Source organism: Leptidea sinapis, chromosome 18 (assembly GCF_905404315.1).
Source record: "Leptidea sinapis chromosome 18, ilLepSina1.1, whole genome shotgun sequence".
In the NCBI taxonomy this organism is placed as follows: domain Eukaryota; kingdom Metazoa; phylum Arthropoda; class Insecta; order Lepidoptera; family Pieridae; genus Leptidea; species Leptidea sinapis.
Window position 1 is genome coordinate 4,103,329 of NC_066282.1, and position 13,017 is coordinate 4,116,345.

The window sequence follows — 13,017 nt, forward strand, 5'->3', positions numbered from 1 at the left end:
TAATATCTATGTCATCGTGACACTCTACCTAGACGACAATCCATCACACATACTTGAAGCCTCTCAGAGCCGATCGATCGTAGTCTGCAAATTTTAAGGTAGATCGGCCAGCAGTTCAAGCTTGAGCACCTCAGCTGTAAAGCATTTACCCCAATATCATGGGTACTCAACCTTTTTAAAAGTCAATAGGTATTGTATAGTTTTTATTTGTTTTATACGTTTTTGTAAGAAACGTTTTGCAGTGCAGATGTAGTAGTCATCGTTTTTTTAAATACTTGATAATATTTCGATTTCAGATGTTATACGAGTAGATAAGTTTAAAAATAAACCTATATGAATATAGATTAATATTTGACAAACTATGATTTCAAGATTACATAAATCAGCGACTTAGCCATCTTCGCACGACACGCCACAAGTTACGATATCATCCCCACCATCTGGATGTGTGGCGGTCCTCCACAGTGAGGTTTTCAAGGAGCTTTCTTCCTCGTACTACGAAGCTGTGGAATGAGCTTCCTTGTGCGGTGTTTCCGGGACGATACGACATGGGTACCTTCAAGAAAAGCGCGTACACCTTCCTTAAAGGCCGGCAACGCTCTTGTGATTCCTCTGGTGTTGCAAGAGAGTGTGGGCGGCGGTGATCACTTAACACCAGGTGACCCGTACGCTCTTTTGTCCTCCTATTCCTTAAAAAAAAAACTGGCATAAAACCCACTTCGTTTAAACCAACAAATGTTTTGGATATGGTGAAACCCACAACAAGGAAAGACTTCCTCGTCATTTTATTTTAACTGTGAACATGGGTTGCGAAGGTTGTATTCAGAAGCTTAATTTTACGGTGTCGATATTGTGATAGGTACTTTTTATTGAAAGACTTGACACTTAATGTGATCATTTAGGTCATAATGTAAAAATACTTTATGGTTTTAGCTTGTATGTTTGTTTAAATTAAATATTAAAATTAGATTGTATAAAAATGCTATATTTTTGATAAACATTCTTATTGAATGATATGCTACTTGCTTTAGCTTAATTTTTATTTAATATGTGTATATATTATTCTTTATTTTACATACCTTCGAAAATATTGAGAGCACCTGGATTGATCGTTTTCCCCATGTGAATTAAAATGCCTCTAGTAAGTAACTCATAGTAGACGCATTTACCCAAAATGGAGTATTATTGCGTCAATAATCTACATTTAAAAAAAACTCTTTATAACTTCGCCTTAAAGATGACTACCTAATAAATCTTGAACATGATTCGTAAGAAAACACAGGTTTGAAGAGATTTTTAAAAATTACATAAGAGTTTAATTTTTATGGGCCATCAAAATGTGACGCACTTCCCTCAGTTGACCTTAACAAAAAATAACACCGAATCCCCATTCTCCATCATCTGATTCCCTCGATATGATCTCGGTCGATCATCATCTTAAAGCCTGCTCAAGATACAAAATTTTACTCGAGTCAGTTTTATCATTGTATAATCAATGAAATCTAAAAAAGGATTGATTAAATAACTGTAGTCCGACAACTTTGTGCACGACCGTTCCACGGGAAGACAAAGTGGCGTGGACGGGATAGTAAGATGTCACCTGGTTCCGGAGAAGGGCAGTGCGTAAGACTAACGAAGGGCCCGCGTAATATGTCGGACAAATTAATTTGGGCGCTTGAACAATACATTTTTTCGATTAAATTATTAGGTTCAAGGATGAAGTAAAGGTTGAAAGTGACAAAATTAGAAAAAGGAAAAATATAATAAAAGCGACTGAAGATCCAAGCACAGTTGGAATTGAATGAATCCTGAGACTAATTAGTTGCGACTCTTCTGTAATTTCGATATGAGAAGCGTTAATATTTTTTTTAAAGTCTATTTTTCCAGAAAAAAATATATTTTTGAGTTTTTGCAATGAATCTGGCCAGGAAAAGCAGTCTTCGTCCCTCATTCGTTAGGGCTTCACAAACAAACTAGAATGATTAGTCCTTGTAGTCGAATATCGGCAGAAGTAAGCTGTTGTTGGAGATGTTCCTTGTGTTGTAGCTTAACTCCTTAGATTAGGTACCTCATACTTGGGAAGGGCTGAGGTTTTAATTTAGTAATAATACTTAGTCTTGAGTGTCTTTTCCTTGTCTTGGTCTTAATTCGATGTATGTCTCTTAACAATGTACAGATCTACTTTAGGTTGCTACTGTTTTGTTATGACATTGCGTATTTCCGCGGTAAAAGATTCAAGACTCCACTTTTACCTGGAAACGCTCAAATTGATCATTATGAAAAGTCAATAATCTTCGTATGTTTGTAAGTTTAAACTTCAGAATTTTGAGCTTTTGTTTTATGTTTGCAATTTAAGTCGTCTAGTATGGTTTCAATTTACCATAAAATGACCTTCCTCGCTTGGTTCACGTTGTCATTCATGTCGCTGGGATAAAAACACAGGGTAGAATTACTAGAATTCATATTTTTTGACACATCCGAGTCCGACAGTCATTGTTGAAAGTTACCAATTTTGGGTGATTGTTAGTTATTGTTTGATTGGAGCTTGTGCGTAAGGCTTAACACTTTCGTGTCCGAGGCAGAAGTAGTGCCGAAAGTAATAGCGGCGGAGAAGAGTCGATTCATAAGAAAATAGCAGCCTTAGTGATGGCGTCTGTAATAACGCCCGTCATCTGTACTCCCGGTATTTCCTTCGATTGCATCACTTCCGCCTGCCACCTGTAGGTGAGCGAATTCCGTGGCCATCTGGTGTTGCAAGAGAATGTGGGCGGCGGTGATCACTTACCACCAGGTGACCCGTAGGCTCGTTTGTACTCCTATTCCATAAAAAAACTCATTCATTTAAAGAAAGGAAATAAATGCTGGCTGTCCTATTTGTCTCGTCAGGAAATATTCTGCAAGACATTTTTACGAATCTTATTATATCTGGTCCACGCTGTATCTGGGATACAGTACCCTCCAACACCAAGAGCTGCATCGGTCAGACCCGGAATTTGATCTTCACGACATATTAACTAAAATAATTTGAGGATTTCAAGTTAGCTTGAAATTAGAAATACTATATTAAATCTAACGAAGTCAGGAAGTTTTCGTAGCAGAATCACTTTTTGTATTTGTTTTCCATCAGCGAAGAGGCAAGCATTTCAACATTGGTTGACACCCTAACTTGACATAATCAACACACCGTAATCGAGACCTATTATTAGTTTGTAGATACTCAAACTGACAAACGCATTTTATGGTTTCAACATTTATGAACGTTGGTTCGTTGAGCTGCCGGAATTATATAACGCTAGTAGAAAAGTATATCACGCCAATTACTGTCTCTTTTTTGACCTCCTCGTCAATAGTTCCAATATGTATGCCACCATAATTCAAATTTTAATCGTCAATTGATAGATTGTGGCTAAGGAGGATTTTACAAAAAGCATGTTACATGCCTATTGTAAAATCCTTAGTAGGTACATACAGCATGTACTTATCTACTAATCTTTTAGTGGCTAATACGCGATTTTTCAAGATTTCTTTGAACCGAAAAGGCTACTGACGAAATTCATTCCATAATTCAGTTAAGGGTTCCTTTAAGAACCACACTGAAAATTTAATCTATAATTTGGAGAAGTGATGTCCAGATACATCTGGAGCACAGGACCTACAACAACTGAAACACTTGAAGTTAAAAAAATATTGTATATAAAACGCGTAAGTATTACAGAACATTTGGTCCCTATACTGTCTAGGCATAGCCTGTCCTAACGGCAACCAATCTACCTTCCATGGATACCAATACGTTAATGAGTGCACTTGTGCGAATCAAATATACCTCTACCCCGGTTGAAAAGGAGGCGGTGCCAGAAGTGACTACAAAGAAAAAGTCCTGAAAAGATGGAAGAACTAGGGTATAAGAACAAAATATACGTAAATTAAATCGAGAATATGACGGAAAGGAAAATGTAATGCATTTTTCTTGCCACGCCATGGTTTTTAAAGAGAGAAAAACTGAAACAGATAACTAGATTATATATTTATGTCCTATGGTATTTATTGCTATAGGGCAATGCTACCAATATCAATAGCATCCATGTGCTGGAGAAAAGCTATTCGTGCTATTTATAACGTAGGTCCTAAAGAATATGAAAGCAAAATTTTAAGAAATGAACATCTTAATAGTTAAGATGTTTATTTCTTGCAAAGAAGCAATCTTCTCATATTCTTGATAATGATGAAAAAAGGTGCTACGCACGCTTGTGCCGAAACACGTACGTCGAGACTCGAGATCATTCCCTATATATTATTATACTCTTTGCTCCAGACCCAAAGCAAACTGTGGGAGTTTGCCTTTGTAATGGTGCTCCCACATTGCCGTTAGAAAATGTTTAATAACGTTAGTAAACATTTGTTAGCAAACATTTAATCACAAATAAATTTTCATGTTAGAAAATGTTTAGTAATGTTAGTAAAATGTGTTATCTTTTGTTTGTAAACATTTTATAAGGGTGATGGCGGGATAGGCGGTGCGGTGCGGTGGGGGTTAGAGTACGCAGGTCGCTGCGCGTGGTGTCTCGCTTGTCAGTTCCTTTGTGTCAGCGTGCATCGCTGTGCGTGTGTATTAGTGGTTGCGCGTGCGCCAAGCAATAAAATATGTCCGGTAATTGGAATAACGATGATGTTTACAAACTGATTGAAATGTTTCAAGCAAGAGAAGTACTATGGAACACGATGTCAGAGAGCTACAAAGACCGAAATAAAAAACACGATGCTTGGATGGAAATTGCCAGTGAATTTAATATGGATAAAAAAGTAATTGAAAAAAAGATTCGATCACTCGTAGGTCAATTTAACCGAGAATGTAAATCTAATAAATCTGGTGCAGGAGCTAATGAGTCAAGTAAATGGTTTGCATTTAAAAAACTCATGTTCCTTAAAGGCAAAAATATTCCAAGTTTAACTGTCGATGGAGGGTTGCAGGTGAGTTTTATTTTAACGTCTTTTAATAATATTTAGATGCCCAGTCCAAAAACCCTTCATTTGAAAAATATTCTGCGAATTCTTTTCTTATTTCTTTCCCATCATCTGTCAGGGATTCACATGCTTCAAGTGGTGTTAATTGCTGCTGTTCTAATCTCCATTGTCCATCGATACGTGTACCAGTTACTATGTCATCTCCATCATAGTATTGAGATGGAGCGTAAATCATGCTCGATTCAGTTTTTCTTATAAAATTATGCAGTAGCACGCATGTCATAATTAAAGTAGTAGTTTTTTCTGGATCTAATAATATTGTAGTTCGTAAAACTCTAAATCTGGCTGACAAAATCCCAAATGCGTTCTCTACTGTTCTCCTCGCACGACTCAGTCTATAACTGAAGATTCTTTCCTTAGAATTGCTATCCTGTGGTCCTGGAAAAGGTTTTAATAAGTGTTTTTGTAAAGGGAACGCATCATCTGTTACGAACACATAAGGAAGAGGTTTGTTTCTGCCTGGTAGTGAGCTGTCACTGGGTATTTTTAAACTATTGTCGTTAATTTTATTTCGAAATTTTGTGTTTGCGAAAACTCCGCCATCACTTATGCGTCCTTGGCAGCCAATATTCACGTACAGAAAGTTGTATTCTGCGTCCACTATCGCTAAAAGTACAACGCTGTAAAATCCTTTATAGTTGTAATATTCACTGCCGCTATCAATTGGCTTTTGTATGGCTACGTGCTTTCCATCGATACTTCCTAAGCAATTTGGGAAATTCCATTTTTCTTCAAATGAATTTGCCACGTGTAGCCACTCTTGAGGTGTTGTTGGTATCTGGAACAAAAATAGAAGATTAAGAAATAGGCGCGAAAAATAAATTTATAACTCGTTATTCTAACAAATTTTATTGGATATTTTTATTAAGTATGAAATATTAATAGAATACACTATAAAAAAATATGATTTCAGTTAAGGGTTGTTAAGTAATAGAAAAAGAAAATCGCGGTTATAGATTTTTTTACAATTTTAGCTAATTTGACGCGCCTATAACTTGAAATTATCGTTTAGTTCTATTCTTTCAGGGTAACGAAGAAAACAGAATTGCTTCAGAAAACACTCTCAGTTTGAACGAAACAGGAAATACTGTCACTGATGAAACTACGGGCACGCCTTTCGCCACCCCAAAACCATTTCGGAAAAGAAGACGGCCTGAAGTAGAACAAGATCCAACACAACAAGAAGCTGTAAATATTTTACAAAGAATGTACGAATCTAGAAAAAGCAGGGATGAAAATGACGCATTTGGAGAGTATGTCTCGATGAAACTGAAACAAATAAAAAACAGTCATGCTAAGAATACTGCTCAACATCACATTAACAATATTTTGTACAATGCGACAATGGGACAATATGATTTTCCAACAACCTTTACAGACCCAACCGCTAGTAGTTCCTGGGGATACAACTCTGAACCAAATCTATCCACTTTTTCGGAAAATAATGCTGACTGTAGCTCGAGAGGATACTACACCGCACCGAGTCCCTCGGCTTCATTTGAAACCAGTTCTTCGGATAACTCCAGGACACATACTCGTACCAGCGCAAGAACACAGAGTCCGTCTAATTTATCGGAATCAAGCCAAGATTCGACCCAATCATTAAACGATTTGTTGGAATCAATCAAAAATTAAAAAATACATGTTTGGTTTGTTAAGTATTAAAAAAATTATTAGTAAGGTAAGATAGGTACCTACCTAAAGTATGATTAGATTAGATCATATTAAAAGTAAATAAAAAAATAATTAAAAATGTTGTTTGACTTACCTGTATGTATTCCTTTAAAACCTCATTGAGAGCCTCGCACACTTCTGGTACGATAATAGATATCACTTGGTCTGACAACTTGAACACATTTCCAAGACTTTTATAACTGCTACCAGTTGCCAAAAATCTTAACGTTACCGCAAGTCTTTCCGTCACACTTACAGATTTTCTAAATGTAGTGTCTCGTTTGCCTATTTTTGCCCCAATTAAATTTTGTAGATATTCAAATTCGGAACTGTTCATTCTTATAAAATCTTTTAAGCAACCATCAATACCTAAATCCTTGAGATAGTCTGTGGCACTATATTTTCCTCTAGCTTTTAGCGTTTGGCGCATCCAATAAGAGCGCTTTTTCTTCTTTTTTAAACAAAAAATAAAAGCTATTCCAATGAGCAAATCTTCTTCCATTTTCGTGTAGACGTCCTCAGCCCTCAGAAGGCGAAACCAAACTGCGAGCCAATACTAGATGTTATAAAATGTTTAAACATTTTCCATCAATGTAGGAGCACTTATAACATGTAACAGTTTCTAACAAAGTGCAACAATTGTTAACATTTGTTAGTAAATGTTTTGGTGTTATAAAATGTTTACAAACATTTTATAACGGCAATGTGGGAGCACCATAAAGGTAAACAGGGAGTGGATGGGGGTACGAAGCAGAGCACAAAGTTGCACGAACAACGGTTCGGCACTTGTATGATTTTAAGATGTGCATTGTTTGTGCATGAACTTCTAAACTGCACATGAGGTCGTGGTACATGCTGCGAGAATGTAGTTTTTAGCAAACATAATCAGGTAGGTACCTACCTATAGTAATTGATCAAGTATCCGAATTGTAAAGATACTATTGCTATAAGTAGGCCCGCATATATTTGATTCAAATAACTATCACTTTCCTGTAAAGTAACTTAACTACATATATCGATAAATAAGACCTGTTGAAAATCTGCAATACGTGCTATCACTCCAAAGAATGTACCAATACCCTAATAGTTATGTTTAAATCTGGTCGCTTCGGTCACCATCGATCAATGACCTTGCGTAAGAAACTTGACAATGTACAAACACAAAAAAACAAGCAAGCATTAGGTAGGTAAGTAAAAGACATTTTAAATTTTACGAATTTTTTTCATGCATTTTCATTGTTTATAATTTATAAATGACCTAAGTAGTAAGAAAGTAGTCTTATTCGTTTCAGCACATACAATCATCATTCATGAGATTACAAAAGATCCTTTGGCGAGTGCAGTACCGTGGCCGACGGTCGAGGCGCGCCCGCGGCTCCACGCTTCGTTCCGTCGTCGCAATTACGATTCATTACATAATAATATCTTAACGTAAAATTAAATTAACGGAGATTACAAGCCTGAGTTGAGCAGCCGACCGCGGGGCCGACAAAGCCGTGAGCTGCTGCCTGTGGCAACTCTTCGCAAAATTTGCACGCTTAGAAACACTTCCTGTGTACAATGGAGGGGCCAGATTCGTCGTATTCCTGTTTCGAGATCCACATCTGTTGGAAGGTAGAGAGAGATGCGAGGATAGAGCCTCCGATCCATACGGAGTACTTCCTCTCTGGTGGAGCGATGATCTTGATCTTCATTGTGGATGGCGCCAGCGCCGTGATCTCCTTTTGCATGCGGTCAGCGATACCTGGGTACATGGTGGTACCTCCAGACAATACCGTGTTGGCGTACAGGTCCTTACGGATGTCGACATCACACTTCATGATGGAATTGTATGTGGTTTCGTGGATACCGCAAGCTTCCATACCCAAGAATGAAGGTTGGAAGAGAGCCTCTGGGCAACGGAATCTCTCGTTTCCGATGGTGATGACTTGACCGTCGGGAAGCTCGTAGGACTTCTCTAGCGAGCTGCTGGAGGCGGCGGTGGCCATCTCCTGCTCGAAGTCCAGGGCGACGTAGCAGAGCTTCTCCTTAATGTCGCGTACGATTTCTCTCTCGGCCGTGGTGGTGAAGGAGTAGCCGCGCTCGGTGAGGATCTTCATGAGGTAGTCTGTGAGGTCGCGACCGGCCAAGTCCAGACGCAGGATGGCGTGCGGGAGAGCGTATCCCTCGTAGATGGGCACGGTGTGGGAGACGCCGTCGCCGGAGTCCAGCACGATACCGGTGGTTCTTCCGGACGCGTACAGCGACAGGACAGCCTGGATGGCCACGTACATGGCGGGGGTGTTGAACGTCTCAAACATGATTTGTGTCATCTTCTCTCTGAAACAAGGAGAAGAACCAGTCAGTGCGGCTGCAATGTTTACCTACCCCATTACATTTTAATATAATATTCGAACTAATAGTTATTGCCTACAAAAGTTTTATTTTTTTGCTAATTTTCTAATTTCTTCAAAAAGCGGTTTATTTCTTCAAAGTGCATAATAGTTTCTGTAAAAATTACGAGGCGAGACGGAACACGTGCTAGCTTTAATTGTAATTCTTAATTTAAATTGGAATAATATCTATGAAGCATTCTTTAAAATATTTTATTATGTGGCAATAATGCTGTATGAAAATTATTTTTTTCGTTGATTCTATGATAATCAGAGATAATAAGTAGTTAGAATATTATTGGGAGAAAATGTTTTCAACCTTAGTTGTCTCGACTCACCTGTTGGCTTTGGGGTTGAGGGGAGCCTCGGTGAGCAGCACGGGGTGCTCCTCGGGCGCCACTCGCAGCTCGTTGTAGAAGGTGTGGTGCCAGATCTTCTCCATGTCATCCCAGTTGGTGACGATGCCGTGCTCGATGGGGTATTTGAGCGTGAGGATGCCTCTCTTGCTCTGGGCCTCGTCTCCTACGTAAGAGTCCTTCTGTCCCATGCCGACCATGACGCCCTGGTGGCGCGGCCTGCCCACGATGGAGGGGAACACGGCGCGGGGCGCGTCGTCGCCGGCGAACCCAGCCTTGCACATACCAGACCCATTGTCTACTACCAACGCGGCTACTTCTTCGTCACACATTGTGAATTATTCTGAAAAATTAAAATTATGTATTAAAAATTTGCATACTTTATCACCTGAAGTCTAAACTAACTTCTCAAGTAAATAGGTGTCGGTTCGAACTGACGCCTACATTAACAGAGTGGGCGATGGAAAACGCTAAGTCCTTATATGGTTTTAAGTAACGAGCTCTCTACGCCGACGCTACGTGGCGTCGCAAGATGTCGCAGAGAAGGGGCCGCGCTAACTTGAGATTCACACGATATTCAACTTTCCAATAACGTGTTCACTGTGTCTAGTTGAGAGATAAATTGACCACGCCCTACCACAACCGGCATTCCCAGGGTCCCCCGCGAAATTTAGAGTTACGCTTGCCCCTAGTCTGTGCAACACATACACTATTAAAACTTAAACCTAATCACAGCACTAATCACTCGCACGTATCACGTAAACTTACTTTTTATTAAGTCCTAAGTAATAAATTACTATTTCTATAGCACAGCCTCAATATTGCTGCACAACACTACAACTCGAGCACACCAGAGTGGAATGTTGGCGAGCGTGGCACGCGGAGTATATAAATGAGGCAGCTTATCGGGCCCCCTCTACCCGCGGACCGGTGCCCGCGGAGACCTCTCCACCAATCAGAGACATTCTGAGTTTTCGTGACCATATATGGTATTGCGCTGCAGGGAGCCTGCGCATTCCCTCCCCCCGCTGCCGCAGCCTGCTGTTGATAGCGCGCTCTTCGAAGTTCGATTCATAAAAACTGTACGAAGTACAGACAGAATCGACCCGGTTGAATCGTAGATAAAAAATACCAGACAGACGCATTGTGTTGCATCGTCTATAATAACTATAGTAGTCTGAGAGTAGGTAGTCAAAATATTGTATTGGCAACAATCCAATATATTTAAAAGGCCTACAGAAATAAAAAGCGACATTTCTGCCCAGTGCCCATATAGGTATTATGCATTGATTATTTTCATCAACCCATAACATTATTGATGAATAGGTACTAAGTATTTCTAGTCGGTATGTTTATAACTTACGGTAATTTTCTTGTTTTAATCGATTTAAATTTGCTTTTACAAGAACTCAGGCTGAGAATAGCCTTTTTAACTACTTACAGCTGCTGCTAACAAAGCCGCGACTGTCACCTGTTATAGAATCTTGTTTCAGAATAATTATAGTTTGGACAAAAAATGTGAATACATTTATACTAACGCAAAAAATTGCTCTAATTTTCCAAATATTTTAAACCTATCAATCCAGTTGTGACATTTGTCAAATGAATAATATGCTTCAAATCAAAATAAGAATTACTTTTTTTTTCTGAGAAGTTTTTGATGTAGGTAGGTATTCTATATGTAATCAGTCAGTACCAGCTCTGCACTTCCAAACAAACGCTTTTACCATTTATGACTAAAAGGCTCAATAGCAATCGTTATTAGGTAGGTACTTTATTAAAAATACTTACACGTCGTTCAAATTGATGATTGGATCAATTTGAATGTACCTACCTATTTGTGATTATGTTTCAATGATCATTGACCGAACATTAATATTTGAAAGTTAGGAGAACTTAATATAATAATATCATTGTGACCCAATGGCCTATCTTTACGAATGCAATGAAATCCTTCGAATTCAAAAACAATGAGTCAATTTATGGGAATTGCTAACTTATGTAGGTACTTACATTATCCAATCTGCAGAAATTAAAAATCAAGTCAAGTATAATCAAACTACTTAGGTACCTATAACTTATAATAAACTTGAGCAGACATTCATGAAAATATAGTATAAATAAAGTAGAAAATATAGTTGGTACTATCTTTACCTAAATTAGGTATCTGCCAGCTACCTACTTATTACCTTTATGAGAAAAGGGAACGACTTTTAGTGGTGGTTATAGGTACCTACTACGAGTACAGTCTAGTTTTATCAGGCATATTATCTATAGGTTTGTATGTTAATTTATCAGGTAGACGGTAACTAACGGGAACCGACTATAACCGGCTAGATTATGGGTACCACAACAGCCTATTTCTGCTGTGAAGCAGTAATGTGTAAGCATTTCTGTGTTTCGGTCAGGGCGCCATAGCTAGTGAAATTACTGGGCAAACTGACACTTAACATCTTATGTCTCAAGGTGACGAGCGCAATTGTAGTGCCGCTCAGAATTTTTGGGCTTTTCAAGAATCCGGAGCGGCACTACGTTGTAATGGTCAGGGCGTATCAATTACCATCAGCTGATCCTCCTGCTCGTCTCGTCCCGTATTTCATAAAAAAAAACTTCGTTGTTCGTCAGTTCATCCATCTGTCAGCGGACAGTAATTATTATTACCATAGAATTATAATATACTAGCGGATAGACGACCTGACAGACCGATACCGCGTGATTAACTGATTAATGTGATGTTAAAAAAATTATCGTAACTAACGGTAACGGTTTAGAACCGCTCTGTGTGTTTCCGATTCACACTTGGCTGTTTTTTTAAGATTATCCATTACAAACAAAACATATCTACGTACTAGAGCTGCCAACTTTATTTTAGACCGAATATAGTATTACTGGATTCAGTAACTACCCAAAAAATATAGTAGACAGGGAATAAATAACAAAAAATTAATCATTCCTATAAAATAATATATTATTTTTCTGCTTTGAGCTTTTATTGGTAGGTTTTTATTTTTATGGAGCCATCTGTTGCTATAATTATCTACTATCTTATTTTAAGTTACAGAACACCATTAACTCTGCTTTCGGTACTGGCTGTGTCTTATTAGTTGTATTCACGGACGAGTAAAAAAAGAAGGACTCCGTGTCACCTTACATAGCAGTGAGGTACCAAAACAAGCCGGTAAACGTGTTAATACATAGCCCTTACACTAATACAAGCGGATCGGCCGCCATTATGAGATTTGACATCGTCTGTGACAGATCAGTTTGCTTCATAATAAAATATTTTTAAAATGCCGTCGTGCGTTGTGAAAAAGTGTAAAAACAATACTGTAAAAGTATTTGTGGATATATGATTATTTAATGGAGAAAAAATTGTATAACTGGTATACCCCGTAACCGCATACACACTAGCATGAAGGTGCTTCACTTGCTAATATCACGGCGCGGAGTCCTTCTTTTTTTACTAGTCTGTGGTTGTTTATACTTTGTTCTTCACAGAAAACATGCGCTTTGTATGGTGATAAAATATATTAGTTTCGCCTACTAGGTATATTTTATTTATAGAATACTTGTAAGTTGACACCTTAAAGAGT

General features: G+C 38.3%; 3 protein-coding genes across 3 annotated transcripts; 1 reads left to right on the forward strand and 2 right to left on the reverse strand.

Moving 5' to 3' along the window:
• The first annotated feature begins 4,344 nt into the window (after window positions 1-4,344).
• Window positions 4,345-6,775, forward strand: LOC126969382 (uncharacterized). Its single transcript, XM_050814774.1, has 2 exons — window positions 4,345-4,968; window positions 6,049-6,775. The coding sequence occupies exons 1-2, from the start codon at window positions 4,642-4,644 to the stop codon at window positions 6,655-6,657; spliced, it is 936 nt and encodes a 311-aa protein (XP_050670731.1). The 5' UTR covers window positions 4,345-4,641; the 3' UTR covers window positions 6,658-6,775.
• On the reverse strand, window positions 4,761-7,417 carry LOC126969375 (putative nuclease HARBI1). Its single transcript, XM_050814766.1, has 2 exons — window positions 6,791-7,417; window positions 4,761-5,800 (listed from the first exon to the last, which is right to left on the reverse strand). Exons 1-2 carry the CDS (start codon window positions 7,196-7,198, stop codon window positions 4,991-4,993), a joined length of 1,218 nt encoding a protein of 405 aa, XP_050670723.1. The 5' UTR covers window positions 7,199-7,417; the 3' UTR covers window positions 4,761-4,990.
• A 480-nt stretch (window positions 7,418-7,897) lies between these two features.
• LOC126969377 (actin-5C) lies at window positions 7,898-10,358 on the reverse strand. The gene is made up of 3 exons (XM_050814768.1): window positions 10,193-10,358; window positions 9,407-9,767; window positions 7,898-9,015 (listed from the first exon to the last, which is right to left on the reverse strand). Exons 2-3 carry the CDS (start codon window positions 9,754-9,756, stop codon window positions 8,235-8,237), a joined length of 1,131 nt encoding a protein of 376 aa, XP_050670725.1. The 5' UTR covers window positions 9,757-9,767; window positions 10,193-10,358; the 3' UTR covers window positions 7,898-8,234.
• Between the last annotated feature and the right edge of the window lie 2,659 nt (window positions 10,359-13,017).